At 38.5% G+C, this 19,700-nt stretch overlaps 2 protein-coding genes across 4 annotated transcripts in view; one reads left to right on the top strand and one right to left on the bottom strand.

Moving 5' to 3' along the window:
- The first annotated feature begins 2,301 nt into the window (after window positions 1–2,301).
- On the top strand, window positions 2,302–13,041 carry LOC120806546 (lysozyme C-like). 2 transcript variants are annotated; one of them, XR_005709712.1, is made up of 5 exons: window positions 2,302–2,711; window positions 3,430–3,588; window positions 4,797–4,875; window positions 4,978–5,099; window positions 11,624–13,041. XR_005709712.1 is itself a non-coding variant. In XM_040157831.1 (4 exons), the coding sequence occupies exons 1-4, from the start codon at window positions 2,585–2,587 to the stop codon at window positions 5,042–5,044; spliced, it is 432 nt and encodes a 143-aa protein (XP_040013765.1). In that variant the 5' UTR covers window positions 2,303–2,584; the 3' UTR covers window positions 5,045–5,760. The 2 variants fall into 2 exon arrangements, 1 of the variants encoding a protein (XP_040013765.1); XM_040157831.1 differs by lacking the exon at window positions 11,624–13,041 and having other exon boundaries at window positions 2,303–2,711; window positions 4,978–5,760.
- Window positions 13,042–15,847: 2,806 nt separating this feature from the next.
- Window positions 15,848–19,700, bottom strand: part of mbd2 (methyl-CpG binding domain protein 2) — a 33,328-nt gene continuing 29,475 nt past the window's right edge. The window contains exon 8 of one of the 2 annotated variants that reach the window (XR_005709715.1): window positions 15,848–16,701. The gene's annotated coding sequence lies outside the window, so the exon portion shown is untranslated. The remainder of the gene's footprint in view (window positions 16,702–19,700) is intronic. The other variant, XM_040157878.1, reaches the window with a different exon arrangement.

Here is a 19,700-nt window from a genome sequence, read left to right as displayed (position 1 = left end):
AAAACAATGTTGCAAAAGCTTCAACATACAATTTTGCCAAAAAAAACCCTCAATAAAATAACAAATAAAATAACACCAAGATCAATATACATGTATGTATTAATTTTATATTTACAGTATTTTATATGCATGCATGTTTTTGTGTCTAGGTCATTCACTGTCCCTCAGGTTGTGGCAAGTTGATATATTGTATATTGGGCAGCAATATATGCCCCCTCTCCTTCTCCCAGGAGTATTTTGAGATGTCATTTAGCTCATTAAGATTTGGAATTATAGAATTAAATTGATTAAAATAGATGTTTGAGTGTGTTTGAGAAGGGACAGTTAGTCTCATCACTAACTGACATAGGGGAGTCTTTTCTGGGCTCAGCTTTTGGGTTTAGAGGATTTTGGAATGGAGATTTAAGTTGGTTAAAATATCTGAGTGCTCTCTTTTGAATGTTAATTATCAGTGGGTGTCTGCTTTTTCTTTGTACGTGTAAAATATATCCACCGAATTCTGCATGTAGAGATTCTGTTGGGTGTTTCTTTTACTGCATTCACTGCCAAGTTGAAACATCCTGATGCTGTTTTGGTTATACCAAGATAGGTATAGCTCATACTGTATTCAATAATTTGATTATGTATTTGTTTTCCTGATATCATTTTGAAAAATCATGATATTAGTTTTCTTCATATTTTCTGCCAAGGCCCAGTTCCGACAGTATTTTTCTACTATGTCCAGCTGTTGCTGTAGTCTTTGTTCAGTAGGAGACAGTAGAACAAGGTGATCAGCATAAAAAAGAGACTTCAGCTCTCTAACTAAGAGGGAGAGGCCAGGAGCAGCACACCAATCCAATTCTAAGTTTGGATATACATTAAATAATGTCAGACTTAAATTGCAAGCTTGATGAACACCTCTTCTCTGGATGAAGAATTCAGTTTGTTTGTCTGCAGTTTTAACAGCACACCTATTTTCCAAATAGACTGATTTAATCAGATCATATATTTTGCCTGTTATTTCCCCTTCATGCCAAATGGAGTTGAGAGCTTTTTTTGAAATCAATAAAACATGGAAATATCTTACCATTTTTTTTTTGTTAATTAAAGTGTGAAGGGTATGTACATGGTTGATGGTGCGGTGTTTTGAGAGGAGGCCAATTTGATTTTTACTCAAGATGGAGTGGTCTGGTAATACTTTATTTAGAAAACTACAGAATAATTTACCTAGACAACACCTGACACAGAAATAGTAACTCAGGTCTGATTTGTCCCCACTCTTATAAATGGGCGAAATGAGCCCTTTGCACCAGATGTCAGGAAAGTATCCTGATATAATACAAACTGGAACTACTCTTACAATGCACACTGCATCTCTGGGGTATTGCATTTGACCATTTCATTTTAATGCTGTCTGGACCACAGGCTTTCATTGACCAGAGAGATTTAATCCGTGTGGTCAATACTTCCCAACTAATTGGGAAATCAAGGGGGTTTTGGTTGTCTTTAATAGTTTCTTCTAATGTTTGGAGTTTTTAGTTTATAATATATTGATCTGAAATGATTTGATTTATCGGTATGTCTTTGTACAGATTTTCAAAATGTGCTCTCCAGATGTCTCCGTTTTGGATGGGTGATGCTTCTGGTTGCTTTGTGTTGAAGTTGCTCACATATCACACATATCCCAGAATTGATTTTGATTAATGGTATTTTCAATATCTTAAAGTTTCATATGGGTATAATTTTGTTTTTTGTTCCTCGTTGTACTTTTATATTTATTTAAAATGTCCTTGTACTTGATCCATAAGGTTGGGTTGTTTGGTTGGCAGTGCTTTTCATTTGAAGGAAAAGCCACAGTGAGCTATAAGCTGAAGAGCTGCAGGCGACATGTCTTTTAGCTGCAGATTTTTTTTTTGGTTTTTTTGTTATTGATGTCTGATTTTCAAAATAATTTTGTGGAGTTTTTCACCTCTAATATCTATGGAGCAATGTTCTTACGTGTGGTTCCCCATTTTGTTTGTATAATGTTACACACTTGCACATGTTTCATGCTATTCTGCAGTAAAAATAGGTTACATTCAAGGACTTTTCACTTTTTCGTTCTGGTGCTCCCAGTAGGTGCAGCAGTTTTTCCGTGTTCTTTTTTTCGAGATTAAATTACATAATTGAATGAATCCATGATACCCAGACCATGTAGCAATGGATAATTTTATATATAATACAAAATCAGCTTTGCAAATGTTTTAATACGAAGGAAATGCATTCAACACTTTTGTCATGCCTCAAGGTTACACACACTTAATATCGTTGGGTAGTACTCAAAGTAAAGAGAAACATTGTTTCCAGGAAAACTCCACAGGGCACCTTTTCAGTCAGCTTTTGACTCACTCTCAACTGCAGATGAAATTGTGCCAGAGCTCTACCTGGACTTTAACTTGTCAGTCCTTCACATCAGCGTGTATTAACCCACTGATAACATACTCAGCCTGAAAAACAAACAGCTGCTCAAAGTTCAAACAAAACAACTCAGATTTGGAAGACATTTGACTATAAAGAGACACTCAGCAGCAGCTGTGGGAACATTTGATCCAGCAGAGAATCAATCATGAGGAGTCTGGTGTTTCTGCTCTTGGTGGCATTGGCCAGCGCTAAGGTGTACGAACGCTGTGAATGGGCCCGAGAGCTGAAGAACCATGGGATGGACGGCTATTATGGCTACAGCCTGGCCAACTGTGAGTATTAGTATCTGTCTGCAGATACTGTATGTGAAGCAGAGAATATTACTCATTTACATGCATTTATATGTCTTAACAGCAGTACAATATAACCATACCAACCCATTCAGTAAGTCTTGTACTCTTAGCCATTTTGCAAAACATGCCATAACAAACCATGTATCATAGAAATTTCATTGTATTTTTTCCACATTTAAAGACAGCTATTGATTACCATTTATTTCATCGAAATCAATTAGCAGACCCTTAAGGCTTGATTATATTTTGCAGGTGATGAGAGAGAACATCAGCTCAGCATTAACTTGTTGCATTTTAATGTTGTCTCATATGTTATCATGAGGTAAGCAGCTCATAAAGAAAAAATTAATCAGTATGGGAAATACTTAATACATATTTGCTTCCTTGCCAAGAGTTAGATGAAGTAAATATGAAGCGACCGGCAGTAGCAGGATAGCTTAGCTCAGCACACACAATGGATACAAAGCGTTAGCCTGGCTAGGAGGCATTCCCAGGCAACCAGCTGAGACTATAGGAAGTTACCGGTCCCGACCAGGAAATAGTCCAGGAAATAAATATACATAGATTTGTCACTCTTACACTTACATTTTTGTACAGAGTAAACAGATTAAACAAACCTGATACAATGTATTAATTAGTGAGCTTTAGAGGTGCTGGTAGGTGGATCTTATGTGGGTCTGTACTGTTTCCTCTGCAGGGGTTTGCCTGACCAATTGGGAGTCGCACTACAACACCCAAGCTGTCAACCACAACACTGATGGATCTACCGATTACGGCATCTTCCAGATCAACAGCCGATGGTGGTGTAGCGACGGCCGAACGCCCACTTCAAATGGATGCGGAATCCAGTGCAGCTGTTAGTGATGAACCACTACATCCAAAACTTCAAATACTACACAGGGGCATTTTCCTCCTAATTTATTACTTTCCACATTGTTTTGTAAGGTTAAGTCACCAATCCCCCTGTTTCCTGGTCCAACACCAAGCTTTACAGCTGCATTAGTCAATACAGTGTTTCTAATATTAACAGCATATCAAATTACTCTGTTTTATGTAAAAGTGTTTCTGGTGGTTTTGAACTCATAGAGTTCTTAAGAACTCTGCAGCTATAATTAGTTTTTTAGCCTCTAAACCAGGTTTAGAGGCTTCTGGTTTTCTCAGAAGTTGGTGGAGCCCAAAACAGAGCGGATTAGTGAATATTGGACCTACATTCATTAAGTGGACACACATACAACTCTGGTGTGTAATTGCTGGAAGTGGAAGTAGAAAGGTGTTCGCAAACACATTAGCCACCGCAACCTTATAAGCTGATAATACATCAGATGTTTTGTTTCAGCTTGCTGTGGAGTTCATCTACCCTAAAATGACAAAAACAACGTTTTGGCATTAATATCCTCTTATTTAAACTTTTAATAACACAGTTTCCATGTGTAGAGTGGGTCATGGCTTTGCGTCCTTCCCACTAAAATCTCTGTAGACATTGTCCTCTAAATGGCAGCAATTAAATTAATGAGCAGGAGCAAGTGCTTTATGGGCTTTTTTGCCATAGATTTCACCTCTCAGGCTAAATACAGGTTCCCCAATTTTTTTGGTGGCGGTTACTGGGGCCATATGCATCCCAAAAAGAAGACTTGCAGACACCACACTGGGCAAAAAAGTACCGCCAACTCTTCATGGTTTTTCAGGTACAGTTAGTATTCTCTTAGGAATATGTTATACAATTGAGAGTCAAAGATAACACAGTAAAGACAGTTATCTTTTATAGTACAGATGAAAATACAACATTGTCTAATAGAGAGTATCAGGTCTCTTTATGGGAAAAGTTTTCATTTTTGACTTCATTGTACTTCTGAAACAAAGACTACTCCCTTGAGTGTGAGTGTGAATGGATGAATGAGAGGCAAAGCACTTTGAATAAAGGCTCTTTATAAATGCCATCCATTTCCCATATACCAAGATGGCTTATCAATACAGAGCTTTTGAGAGGCTCATTGTTCCACTTGCGTTTTACAAGCTGTACTTGCTGTTCCTTTAATGTCCACTTTTTAACATTTTTTTTAACAGATCTTCTGACTGATGATGTCAGTGTGGCAATTAACTGTGCCAAAACAATTGTTAGAGATCCCAGAAGAATTGGAGCCTGGTAAGACCTGATCATGTTAATCATAGGTACAGACTGTGATGTGTTCACTACATGGACCTCCACATGTGGAAAAATGAGTGACACTCCTCTGTCTTGTTTCAGGGTGGCCTGGGTCCGTCACTGTAAGAACCAAGACCTGAGCTCCTATCTGTCAGGATGTCGTCTCTAATCACACTGTTGAACCAGGACACTGTCATTGACGGCCCATCTTTGCATGCTGTGGAGTGAAGCATTTTTACTGTTTATGTATTTGATTTGACAGAAGTAAAATACACAGTTACTGAAGCTAAAGATAGGTCTTCCCAAATCAAGTGACTTCAAATCTTAACTTTGAATATATTTCATTTATACCTTACTTGATTTAACAGATCTAATCAGAGAACAGAAATTTGGTGATTTCAACCTGTGTCTGTTCTTATTATGCATTTTAAAACCATTAAAATGTTGATATCTACTATTGAATGTTCTTAAATTAACATGAATGCTAGAACAATAAAGTTATATGGTGTCATTTTGGCCCAGAGGGTCAAAGGGCAAGGTTAGGTCAAAATGTTTATGTCAGTGGTTCAGTTTTACTTGCTGTTTGTAGCACTCAGTTCTGTTTTCTTGGCCCTTTTTTCTTATTTTTCTTTCTTATTTTTCTTTCTTTTAGTAATTCACTTTATCTGCTTTATCCTTTCTCATTTTAAGGTGTGGGGGGCACCTTTTTCCAAATCTAAAGACATTCTTGGTCCCTCACACTCCAATGTCAACAGTTGGAAAGGTTTCTTAGCTGTATTATTCCATAGGATTGCAACGGCATGTTTGGGGATTAACAAAAATATTGCATTAATGTTTTAGGAATTACAGCCAAAGAGGCTCAAAAGTAATTGGACAAACCAACATAAATATGAATATAAGGATTATTTTTAATATTTGGATGAAAGTCCTTTGTAGTCAATGACTGCCTGAAGTCTGGAACCCATGGACATCACCAAATGCTGAGTTTCCTCCCTTGAGATGCTTTTCCAGGCCTTTACTGCAGCCGCTTTCAGTTGCTCGTCTGTGGTACTTTCTGCCCTCAGTTTTGTCTTCAGTAAGTGACAAGCATGCTCAGTTGGGGTGAGGTCAGGTGACGATAGAAGCTCTTGGGTTGCTTATTATCCATCTGTACTGTGAAGCACCGTCCTATCAGTTTTGCAGCATTTGGCTGAATCTGAGCAGATAGTACAGAACTATACACTTCAGAATTCATTCTGCTACTTCTATCAGCAGTCACATTATCAATAAATACCAGTGATGCAGTTCCATACATGCCCATGCCATGACACTGCCTCCACCATGTTTGACAGATGATGTGGTGGCTTTGGATCATGAACTGCTCCTTTCCTTTTCCATACTCTTCACTCCCAATCATTGTTGCACAAGTTAATCTTGGTTTCATCTGTCCAAAGAATCTTGTTCCAGAACTTGGCAGACTTTTTTAGAGGGCTTCTGGAAAAGTGTAATCTGGCCTTTCTGTTCTTGAGGCATCTCTTGATTGTAGACAATGTTACGCCTACCTCCTTGTGAGTGTTCTTGACCTGGCTAGAACTTGTTAAGTGGTTTTTCTTGACCAAGGAAAGAATTCTGTGATCATCCACTTTAGTTGTCTTCCATGGTCTTCCAGTCCTTTTGGTGTTGCTGAGCTCACCAGTGCATTCTTTCTTTATAAGAATGTACCAAATTGTTGATTTGGCCACTCTTAAAGTTTCTGCCATCTGTCTGATAGGTTTGTTTTGTTTTTTCAGCTTAATGATGCCCTGCTTTATTTTAGTAACATTTCTTACTACTGATATGAGCTTTATCATTCCTTTTATCTACATTTGAGCCATTATTTTCCCATCAATGATTTTTTAATTTTATCCTTAGCTGCGAAGTAGTCTACTTCTTAAATCACTAGAAATTAATTACTGATTATCTTTCAGACATTTAATAATGATGACTGAGATGTCACAGCAATAATGGTTTACAGATACTTGTGATAAATAAATGGTGTGGGCGCTATAAATATCCACAGCCCTGTGTATGATGCATGATGCATGATGACAGCTGCTCTAGTACTATTGGAGAATCTCGCCAAGGCAACACAATCAGTAAAACTTCGCTTGTTCTTTGCCGTTTTCTCATTGACAGCTATAATGAGTGGTGGAGCGGGCACAAGTACCAATATGCAAAAAGATGTTGAAGGGCGTTCCTCCATCCATTTATGGTGAACTGTTGGAGTGGAAATGTGGCACATGGACACATGCTTGGTTGTACAATAATTGAGATTCATAAAATAGAACCAGATATACATCTGGCTTCATAAATCTGATGAAAAGAATGTATATGAATGTCTCTGTCTCTGTGCATACTGTGCGTTCTGTGAATCTACACATCTGGCCCCCTGGAGTCCTCATTTAATTTTTTTCCGTTGGTAGAGACTTACTGTAGAAGGAACATAATACCATGAAATTTCTTGTGATGAACTGAGCAATCAAGGAGTGTAATAAAGTCATTGCAGTCTACTTTGTAGTGGAAATTATGTAAAATAAATCAACTTTAAATTCACCAAACAGGAATTAAATTGCATTAAAAATAATAGCTGTAAACAATTTATTTAAAAGAAAGGCATATTTTATACACAGTAGTGTGCATAATTTTTTTTTAATTTTTAGACCAAACAGACCAAAAGCCAAAACTTAATTTGATTTAATGAAATTTCATCATCAATCAGCAGAGGGAAAGCCGCTGCTGTTCATTTGCTTTCCAATAAAAGTAAATTCAGGCTGTTGGTTTTGATGCAACCAATCAAATGTGACATCCAAAAACAATGAGGACAACTTATGATTACACAAACATACACACACACACACATCTACATGTTTGTATTGATATAATGGATTCTTTAACCGCTAACCCTATCCGTAGAGCTGCTCTAATGAATATTTGTATATTAACAATGGATTAAATGAGAATTATGTGAAAGAGTATACACATTATGACAAACACATATGATTATGCTCCAAAATTTTCCTCAGCGCAACAGAGCTTTCTAGTGTCTTTCAGTTGATTGCGTTGGTTTTACAGGCCACAATTTTTTAGTTCACTCTCACAACTCTCATCATGTAATTTTTAGACACAGCAGGCAGCTGTTTATAGCAAAAAAAGCTCTGATAAACCTACTATACATTACCTGCTGGGGACCAAACAGCAGACAGTCTAGCTGGTGTGCATTTAGCAGTTAAAAATCCAAATATATTTCTCAGGAGTTGGTGGATACCAAAAATAGAGCTAAAAGTATAGTGAATATTGGACTAAGATTCATCAGGAGACACAAACACCACTCTAAATTAATGATAATATCTGCTGGATGTGACAACAAATGCTAACAAGTTAGACCTATAAACCTAAAAGAGGTCATATGTTTGTATCTTTGTTGCACTGCATCAAAGGGGATAAAGATCAGTTAATGAAGGTGTAAAGACAATGAAGTTAAAAATACATTTTAATTGCGGTTCAGTCCTTCATTCATTTATTCTCTGCTCACTGCTTGGTTATGTCTGTGCCAGTATATTATGGAGAGCTGAAGTGAAATCAGAACATCCGGGTTCTGTTCCAGAATTAGGAAAACCTCATTCAAAATCCCCATCATCCAGTGCCGCATCAAAACAGACTCTTTATAACATTATCAGAACAACAGAGACATTTGTGAGCCTGCAACCTGGAGCTGAGTGTATATCATGGACCTGCATCCACACAAACAAACACACTCAGACTTTCACCCAAGTTGCCCAGTATCATCTCAGTCTTGCATCTCAGTCCCTAATTCATATGATTCTCTGCTACCTCACTTATTTACAGTTAATTTTCCCCAAAACAGAATAATTCATGGTTAAGAAATTCTTCTTGGCAGGCCACCAAGAAAAACTTTTCTTTAGTGTTTTAAAGCCATCTCAGTGGAGGAATGGTTAAATTCGGTATGGTAGTAATTCTGATTAATATTCCCCATATTCATAATTGAGCTAATTTCCTACATATAATATACTTTATTTAATTGGGCCAAAACCTAGTTTTCTTATTGATCCTTGTACTAATGGGAAGAGATCATACAATTCAGTATTATCAGACACAGGTATAATTAGCTCCTCCATTAGTGTGTTTCTGCGAGGTTTCTGTGCTATGATCACAAGGCACGCTGAGGCGGTGAGCTGAAAAGAGTTCAACAGTTGTCAGCTCAGATGGCAGCGTCAAAGAGCAGTGCATGTTCACGAGAACAGCGGCTGCCCTCCTTCTACTTGCCGCTGCCGCTGCTTGTCCGCACGTGTGCAGCCATGTTTACACTGAAAACAATGGAGCAAGTGGCAGCCTCCGCCTGCTGTATAAAAACACCCTTTGTGTATGTAACTCACGAAAAATGTGTTCTAAGTATTGTTAGAGTATTAACCAGCCAGTAGTAAGTAAATGGTGATGAGGGGATGCCATATTTAAATTAGTTTCACATTTCCTGCCGCTCACCACCATGTCGAAGTCACGCCATGTTGCTAACTCCCGCCGTTGAGTGCAAATGAGAAAGTGAAACCTGTGAGAATGCGGTAGAGAGGTTACTAATACTGTTTGCTATGTCATCTGATATCAAACTGCTCTGGCTCTCCTGACGGTAGAAACATACAGAATGCAGTGAGGTTTAGGTTCACAAGTACAATAAATTAGCTCATGGAAGCCTTGCTGCGCTCCATGTTTTTACTTTTGTGGTCTGTGGTCACTAAGTCACACCCATTTTTGCTAAAATCAAATCCCTGATTAATTTGATCTCATAATTAAATACAATGCCCACACTGCACAATTCTGAAATGTGTTACATCATAGAAGCTGAGAATGCTCTGTCATTTCACTAGGACTAAATCTAATCCTAATGTTAACCCTAATCAAAACTCTGGAATGATGCCCCTCCATGGGCTTCTGCACGTCAGTAAAGGAGCAGGGAGGTCAGAGATGAGCAGAGATGTCCGGATTGCTGTTTCTTTTACACTTGTATGTACAGCCTGTATGACGTACTTTTTTTCATCTGTTTCAACCCCAGCCCCTGACAGAAGATGAATCAACACCACACTCCTGTAAAGTAACCCATAACACTGTGCTCTGCGTAGGTCACACAGGGGACGTAATCCCAGATTTATACTGTAAATATAATGACAAAAAAAGCCAAAAACAACTCAAGGTCTGCTTACTAACTTTTGCAGAGCTTTCAACTGTATCCGGTCTTAATCAGCAGCATGGTGTTTGCCCAATTGTCAGAGCAATTATCTTACACTTGCTGCTGGCTGCTCTTCTGATATGCTCATAAAAGTATGGCAGCCTCCTCTGCCACTACAATTCCTCCTTCCATCCTCCTGTTAAGCTTTTTATGTTGTTGACTTTGCTTAGAGCTAGCACGCATGTATGCGTTTATCAAGGCTGTATTAGTTCTCCAGTAGAATTGGCATTGACGCTTGAATTTTCAGAGCGCTTCCTCAAAGACCAGAGCCTATTTAACCACTCTAACTGTATGGCTATTAACTGAAAATGTTCCATTCCTTGTTGTAAGTCTGCTCTTGTAATGCACTTGTGGCTGAATGAGAGCAAATGCAGCCAGGTTCCTAAATCTGGAGCCTGTTACAGTAGCAGATTAATGCCCACGGTTTAGACTGTCATGTTTAGGGTTGTGATGTTTGAGTGTAAATATATAAGCTTTATCATGACCAACTAGAGCATCATTACCAGCAGTGGCTTCATGTCTTCAGTTTAACCTCAGCCGGTGTTTTCTGATGCAGAGCACGGAAAGAGCTGCAGTTAAAGGATGGAAACAGGAATCCCTGGATGAGAGAGAGAGAGAGAGAGAGAGAGAGAGAGAGAGAGAGCATCTGGCACTGAAGCAGGAATTCAAATGTGTACTTGCAGTGATCAGAAACTGGCATCATAGAGTCATTAGCAGATGCAAATGAGGGCAGAGCTGGCAGGCTGGTCTCACTCTGTCTCACTGTCTTTAACACACACACACACACACACACAACATGCACAGTGCACACAAACAATTATAGTCACACATACAGAGTCCAACATCTGGACTAAGAACAGCTTGTGCCAAATATCAGACAGAACAAACAACAGCCTGATAATTTAACTATTCTTAAACTGCTGTCACACATGCACTGCAATCCTGAACTTATCGTGACATTAACCATAGAAACTGTATGTAAGAACGCAAAGTCTGAATCAGTTTTACTAGACATTGCCTGATCGAACCCATCTGTGATTAGAGCTCATAGAGCTTGTCTGGAGAATTCACAGGGAGTGAGCGGTGCAACATTGGAAGGATACAGCCATCGTGGTCCATTGTGGTCCACAATGGCAGGGGTGGAAATGACCTCAAAACATGGTGCTATTTTAGCTTGCGCAAGGTAATATGGAGTTCAAGTCACAAGCCTATGGCTTTGGTCAGGAGCATGGAGACGGACTCCATCTCAAGTAACCCAGAGACGGCTTCAACCTCGAGTTACCCTGGGATGAAACTGTTGTGCCGATGAACGATTTGGTTTTAATTACAGGTAAGATTATACTAATTGCTCATATGTATTCATGGAGCCTAGCTATTTGCATGATACGGAGCACAAAGGAAGTAATGGATAATGGCTAACAATGCTAGCTGGCTTTGTACCTACTGTGTAGTTAGAAATATAACTAATGTCGTTCATGTCTCTATTTTTAGAGTCGTGTTGTTTTCCAGAAGAGGAGGGACGAACCAGTCATGCTCAGAAAGGCTATCTGCAGAGATAAGGGAGTTGTTTAGGGAGTTAGACAAAGACTTCATCGAGCAAGAACGGCTTCGGTTGTCGTAGCAGTGGGAGTATGAAGAGTGGGTATGGAGACAGGCGTGGGTGGAGAAGGCACAGGGAATGGCTATTCTTCAGGACATGACTTCTCTACTCTGACAACTGGTCCGGCGGATGCCTGCCACGCAGCCTCAATACCCTCACTCAGCATATGCCTCCTGGAGTAAAGACCCATGGTACCCCCATGACCAGAGTCAGGGCCCCAATATCACCTCTGAAAGACTTCTTACTTCTAATTGCAATATTTTTCATACACATTGTTAAACTTTCTATTCTTAATATTTACAGACAAATGAATTCAATCCTTTGTGATGGTCAGTTCAATTTTACACCAGTTGGGCGTTGTTTATAAACCAACACTACTGTGATTTGTAGTGGTGGTCTCACACACTATTTGTGTATGATTATATTTTAAAACTTCCTATTTTATATTGTTATCTAAGTATATTTCATTTTGGTATTTAGACCAAAAAAGGACAATATTGTTATTGTGACTAATCGGTGGTTGGTGTATGAGTCATATGTGTACATACACATATTGCAAAATGAGACATGTATACTACAGTGTTTCTCAATTCCGGTCTTGGGGACCTCCTACCCTGCATGTTTTAGGTGTTTCCCTGCTCCAACACAACTGATTCAAATGAACATGCAGGGCAAGTTGTCCCCAGGACCAGAATTGAAAAACGCTGAGCTTGGACACCATTCAACAGAAAAGGGTCGGCAACCGCTATTAGTGTACACTGAAGGAACTTTATTTAACCCTTTCACACATAGTGGTCACTACAGTAGACAACTATTCAAAAACAAATTTCTTGTACATGCCAGGATTTGGATCCAGGCTGCATATCACTCACTACAGTGGACAGTCCTGGAAAACACTAGTTGCAAGCAAATGTAAGTGCAGCTAAAAATCCCAGCATAAGAGATCAAGATCAAATCCTCAAATCTGAGAAGCTGCAACCTGCAAAATGTAGGCATTTTTGCGTGAAAATTGACTTCATTAATTATCGATTAATCGCTTATCAGATAGTTGACTAACTTTTTTTGATCAACTAACTGGATAATGGACTAATCACTGCAGCTCTAGATAATATTTTTATTTCCTGTTTTTTAGGGAAATTAATTTAAGTAATGTTTAAAAAACAACCATCAGAGCTAAACCCTACAAAGAACGAGTATCCTCACAATTCAATACACTGTAGTTTGGGTTGTTCTTCCCGTAGACAAGAGCAGTATATGTTAAAATAATATTTGTTTTACAGTGATAAACATTTCATATCCACAGTTTTCACAAAACTAAAAAAGAAAATTCAAAATATTTTTTCATGTCTAATGAAGAATAAAAACACAGAGGAAAAAATCTGGACTTGGGCTCTCATAATTCTGGCATGAAAGAATTAAAAATCAGACAGAGTTTCTTTAAGGAATGCTCATCATTGCCTCTCATATTTGTTGTGCACTGGAGTGCATGAGAGACCTCTGTGTCAGGCTCTTGTGGGAGGTCTATAGCTGCATCAAAGTTCCGCTCTGCCAAAAAGTTCTCTTTGTTTATCTTGCAAACATTTTGCAGTATGTAGCAAGCAGCAAAAATGTCAGGCATTATAGAAATGGCCATGTTTTTGCGCTTGGCAAGGCACCTCCAGCGGCCCTTCAAACATTCACAGGACAACTACCTGACAATCACCTGACAGTTACCTGATTCTTCAGACACTGACACCTGAGAATCAGGTAAAACTACTACTGGTAACGCCACTACAGTCTGAAATGTAAAAGTTCATGGGGTCAATAAATTCTAAAGGGATCATCCTCCGGTGAGCAGGAGTGGGATCAGGGTATTTTCATAACAATCTGGACAATAGATTTTAAGATACATGGTCAAAAGTATGTGGACGTAGAACATTCCAGCTGACAGTTGAGCATTGGGATTAACATATATATTGTGGCTTATTGGATCGCATTTTGTCGTCATTCGATGTAATGTGTGGTGTGCCACTACAATCGGTTTTTGGTCGAATCCTGGGGCTTCATTTATGACCGTTGCATACACACAAAAACAGTACCTGACAGATGCGTATGCATTTATCAGAAACTGATAAATTTGTACAAACATTAGGAGGTTGTGGAAGTTAGTGATGCCATTGGTGAGGTGGGGAAATACAGCAAATAAAAGTTTTCACACAATCATTTCACTCCATATCACATCATCAGTTTTAATTGCAATGCAGTTCAAGTTTACCATGACTAGCGTTCAAGGCAGTGGTGTTAAATTCTGTTTATTTACTCACCATTGCGTTTTATTCTATCATGGTGGATAAGGTGTGAAGCAATCATTCTAATTGCCTTCAACATATAATTATGGTGGTAGCAATAGTGCATAATGCTGTACGATGAATGCACTGGCACTGCTAGAGGATTATGTGAATGGAAGGCCTAGGAGGATTGTTGTGTTCACAGACCATGAAGGTTTCTGGCGTCTGATGACTGGTTAAAAAGGTGATTTAGATTCACTCAAGCTGTGTTCTTGATTCTGGGTCCAGCTTTAGACATACCGACCCCACAAAACTGCTCAGTCTCTCAATCCTTATACAAATACAAGTACTGACCATTCTAGTATCTCTGCAAACTTACTGTTTCCAAAGAGATATAGCCAGCAAGTAGTTTGATAGTTGTTTGATAAGATCATTGTAATGTATAATGTTAAGTTTTCTGCCTAAAGCTTTTGGGAAGACTACAATTATTATGTAATTAAATTCTAGTCCGGGAATATTGCAGCTATCTCTGAGTTCAGTAACTGCTGCTTTGGGGAGCATGTACTGCACCACATAACATGGCACAGAGGATTGTCCTGTCTTTCGGCATTGGCTCCCCTTTTCCCCACCCTTGGGCTCAAACCAAGAGCCCCGCCCCCAACATGAATGAAATCAATTGGCAGCAAGAATCTGTGATTTGTTGCGTGATCTGTGAAGAATCAGCAAACAATGCAAGGATTCATATTTTTTGCAAGATCTTTTTATTCGTCTATTATGTTATTGATTGGTCATTGGTGTCTCTTTGTAAGGATACAGCAACTGCCAAAGGCACAATGCAATGCATTATGCTCTGGAGACGCCACTGGGGCAGGCGACATTTTCCCTAGCTTGAGCCTCACCGGGTACCTCTTCTCCACCTTTCACACCAACTGACTCTAAACTGCTCAAAAAATGTTAATTGTATGCTTAATGTAGAGTTTAATCATCCAAACAATGACAGATAAAACAGTGCTTTACTGGGTTTATGTGGTCTCAGCCATCTCTTTGTCTCCATCATTCACAAAAATAATGCCTTATACACACTCTAGCTTCCCCGAAAATGAAGGCCAATTTCTGTCCAGCAGCAGACAAGCTCCGACAGTGAGAGCAATGAGCTTCTTTGCTTCCAACTTAAGGTCTGGTCTTTTTTCATATCAGGAATTTACAATTTTATTTTGAAGCAGCAATAACATGTTTCCACTCAATAAACTTTCTTTAGCTTGTAACACCACTGCTGAGGCCACAAACACACAAACACACAAACAAACAAATCTTCAGATTAATATTGATCCCAACTCTAAATTTTGATCTCCAAGCAATATTCACTGGCTCATTCCTGCTCTATCCAAAAATCAGACCCTTAGTTCTGCCTAAGGATTTGTTAAAAGTCATTCTTATTTTTATTACATCGCAAACTGCCTGCTTCAGCAAAACTTCTGGAGCTGACCTCCAACAGGTCTCAGACTGAGATAAGGAGCTCGATGTCAATATGATGTCTGTGCACTAAGTACAGAGCTCGAGTCAGGATGTGGTTAGCCTAGTTTAGGACAAAGACTGCAAGCCGGCAAACTTTTTACCTTTGGACAGAGCCAGGCTGTCTCCCTCTGCATTCAGTCTTAATGCTAAGCTAGGCTAACCTTGTACTGACTCCAGCTCTGTACTGAACACACACAGACACGAGAATGACATCAATCCTCATGCAACACTCTCATAAAGAAAGAAAGTTAGTCTTTTTCCTTAAATTTCGAATTATTGCTTTAAAGGTTGAGATTTCAGCAGTGTGTAGAATACTGATTATCAACATCTTCAGAAACCCAGTCAAAAAATTCTGTATCAGCAGGTTTTAAAAAAGCACGAACAAACGATTGTGAATATAATTATTTATTTACTCCAGTCCAAGAAATGTACACGTATGTTCTCTTAATGTATAAAATTTGACTTAAATAAGCAGTTGTTCTATTTCATATTCATGTAAATCATCATTATTTAATTAAAACCCCTGAAGACTTCTTTAAAACTGACGACTATCTGACACCAGAAACAACTAAACTCATCAAAGAGCACATTGAAATTTAGTAGTTAGAGATAGCAAAAGCCGTCCAGCAGTTTGCAACCTGACTTTGGGTTTAATGAGGGCATTTCTTCTGTATTTTTTTTTTAATTGTTTTTATCGACATTATATAAAAAGAAAGAACTTTTACCTGAATTTGAAAACTGAGACAAGATAAGCGCTTTTTGTAAGGTTTGCACAGAGTATAAGTCACAGAGAGGATTAAAGGCTTCGGTTGCTGCTTTGAGCTGAAAGATAGTCCACTTGTTGCTGCTGTTGCTCCTCTTGTTCCTATGTTGCACTTTCTGTTGCTACTGTAGTTGTTTGTTGTCACAAGTAGTTGTTGCTGGTGTTTTTATCGTTGCTGATGCAATTATTGCTGTGGTTGCTGTTGTTCATCTAGAAAATCACTTTAGTCTCCAGAAGCTGACAGATGTCCAGTGTGATGTCATCCTGAAAAAGGTTTCCTTAGTGGGAAGGTTGAAACAATCACCCACTAAAACAACGGATCAGTGCAGGCGATATTTAAGTCTGTGGGTGGTCTTTTTTTTGGTCTGTTGTCTGTATTAAGATGAAGATGAGGATGAACCTGATGCTGGTGAGCAGAGGAACTCTGGAGAGAGACAGAGAGAGATAAGGAGTTATTGTTGTTGATAATACTTCTGTCTAAAGAGTTGTAGTTCATTGATACAGTGAACACAGGAGAAAATTTTCATAACCTGACACTCACTCTGTTGTTGCCTCAGCTGACTGTCTGAACACGTTTGTCTTTTATTTTGACCAAAAGAAAGAAAATACAAACTCAAGGTCCACTTACTGGCTTGTTCTGGAGCTTTCACCCGCGTCCGACTGATACAGCAGATGGAGTTTGCTCAGTTACCGCTGACATGGATTTGTTGACATGTGAGCTCAGCAGCTGTTATGATTTCACCAGAGCCCCTTTAGAACTCCTTGTCTGTGTTAGCTTAAGAGCAAACTCCATTAGCCAATAAAGACAATATGATACTGTTATAAGCTCCAGATTAAGCGAGTAAGTGGGCAAGCTGACACTGTTTTGGAAACTACTGTTCCGAAGGTCAAGAATAAACTTACAAGTTTAGGCTTCTTTTGTGTGTTGATTATAAAGTTCACTGAAATGAACCTGGGGTGTTTAGCGACACAGCAATAACTGTACCTCTACAAAACATACAAAAACAAGATATTTTTTCAATATCTTAATTTGCTGAATATAAACTACTACAAATCTACTACTACTAAAAAACATTTACTTTCATCAAGAAAAAAAAAGCTAAAACCAAAAACGGCTTTACCTAAATAAAATATGGTATACAGTAACATAAAGACAATACTTTAGATATACTAGAAAATTTTAAGGGTTAAGCTTAGTTTGTGAGTTGCATCAATCACGAAATATCAGATCACAGACTACCTAAAGAATTCTAAGAATTTGAATCCTTAAGTCCTAATATTCAGTTACAGACATTATTTGGAAGCTGGGGACAACTTTGAAAAATTGGAAACATGATTAGAAAGTAAGAACATTTTTTTGGAAGTGATAACATTTTTGAAGAATGAAAACATTTTACAAAGTGGGGACAGTTTTTGGAAGCTGGAAAATGTTTTAGAAATTGAAGACATTTTTCCAAAGTGGGAAAAAATTTGGAAAGTGCGTGCAATTATCAGGACATTTTTGGAAGTCGGGGGCATTTTTGGTGGAGAGGACATGTTAGAAAGTGACAACATTTTTGTAGAGTGAGGACAATTTTGGAAACGGAGGACTTGTTTTGAGTTAGGGACATTTTTGTGAAGTAAGGACAATTTTTATAATTGGAAAGAGTTGGAAAGTTGTAATTGAAGACATGTTAGAAACTGAGTGAGGACATTTTTATACAGTGACAACATTTTTTAAAAGTGCTAACGTTATTTGAATTGGGGACATCCTCTCTGGACATGGACCCTTTGGCCTCTGCTTGCAGGAGTCTAGTGGGAGGAGTCAGGTCGTCAAGAGAATTAACCTTACCTGGTTTAAATAAAAGCTTATATAAAACATGTGATAGTCAACCATTCTCTCTTCCGAGGCTTCCAACCTTTACGTTTTCATGTGTTTTTTTGTTTTAAGTTTAATGTATCTTATAGTTATATAAACCTTATGGAGTACGGTTCTAACATTTTAGAAAAATTAGAACATTTTAGAAAAATTAGACCCTTTTTTAGGGTTAAGAATTGTCTTTAGGGTTAAGGTTTGAATTGGCTCAAGTATAGGTTTGGGGGCGAAGGAATGGATCATGTCAAAGAGGGCCCTCACAAGTACTGTGTGTGTTTGTGTATGTGTGTGTGTGTGTGTGTGTGTGTGTGTGTGTGTGTGTGTGTGTGTGTGTGTGTGTGTGTGTGAGTGTGTGTTAATGAGCACTCAGGTCTACGCTGATATCTTCTACTAACAACTAAAACGTGAATTGTGAGGGTTCCTGCAGAGATCTCTGAACAAAACTCCATCCTTCCTCCACTGAACCCAAATGGACTTATTAAGTTTGTCATAATAAAACCCACTTAATAAAAACACTCTACAGCACAAATTGTCTCTCTGCTCTGTTTCTTCCACCTCCTGTAGAACAATAAACCTCCGTCTCTGGACAAAAAATGTCTAATTAATGTGGAGAGCCTCCATGCTAATTATTAGCTTCTCCGTTAACCCTTCTAAATCTCCTCCCTCCTGCTGCATTTATGAGCGGGGTGGGGCGGGGCCACAATTAGAACTGCTAGTCTGCAGATGCCTTTTGCCTGCACAAAAAACATTTTAATTATGCATAAAACACCAGAGTGAAGCGTTCACACAGCAAGAGAGCAAGAGTGATATCAAATATTACCATGTCCTCCTCCTCTTGCCCCTCCCTGTACTCCTGTCTGCTGTACAGCGCATACTGACTCCCATATGCGGAACAAATGCTCCCATAGTGGAAACATCAGAATCGACAGAAAAAACAAGTGAGGTTTTCTCCTCAGTGCTAGAAAATCCTGGTTTTCTAGCAGTTCACGGAGATGTTATAAGCCTGTCTTTCCGTTTTGTTCCTTCATTGTGCCATTTTCAATTTTAAATCTTTACCAGTCATTGTTGCATTTTGAATCCATTATTTTTCCATTTTGAATCCCTCATTTTTTACTCTAAATCTTTCACTATTTCATTTTAGTCCATCCTTTAGTCTATTTAGCATTTTGTATTTTTCATTGTGCTGTTTTGAATTCTTCCTTTCTATTTTGAATCCTTTATTGTGCCATTTTAGTCCTCTTCCTTCCATTTAGAATCCCTTCTTTCAGTTTTAAACATTTCATTGTCCCATTTGAATCCCCCCTTCATTCAATTTAGAATCCCTCATTGTGCAATTTAAATTCCCCCATGTTTACATTTTAAATCCTTTTTCATTCTGAATCCTACTTTATGCCCCACATCCTTAATTTAGTTTCCTTTCTTTCCATTTTAAATATGACTTAACGCCATTTTGAATCTTTCATTGTACCATTTCAATCCATAACACTTTCGATTTTAATCTTTAATTGTGCCCTCTCCCTCTTCTTATCCATGTATATCCTTATTATGCAATTTGTTTCCATTTTGAA

Source organism: Xiphias gladius, chromosome 20 (assembly GCF_016859285.1).
Source record: "Xiphias gladius isolate SHS-SW01 ecotype Sanya breed wild chromosome 20, ASM1685928v1, whole genome shotgun sequence".
Lineage (NCBI taxonomy): Eukaryota > Metazoa > Chordata > Actinopteri > Istiophoriformes > Xiphiidae > Xiphias > Xiphias gladius.
Note: the sequence above shows the minus strand (reverse complement) of the source record. Positions and strands in the feature narration are given on the sequence as shown.

What these genes read in the sequence shown, in the direction of transcription:
- LOC120806546 (XM_040157831.1), top strand. Translation starts at nt 2,585, where the DNA reads ATGAGGAGTCTGGTGTTTCTGCTCTTGGTGGCATTGGCCAGCGCTAAG. An exon ending in ATGCGGAATCCAGTGCAGCT is followed by an intron (nt 3,589 to 4,796) that starts GTTAGTGATGAA and finishes TTTTTTTAACAG; the next exon opens with ATCTTCTGACTGATGATGTC. An exon ending in CCCAGAAGAATTGGAGCCTG is followed by an intron (nt 4,876 to 4,977) that starts GTAAGACCTGAT and finishes GTCTTGTTTCAG; the next exon opens with GGTGGCCTGGGTCCGTCACT.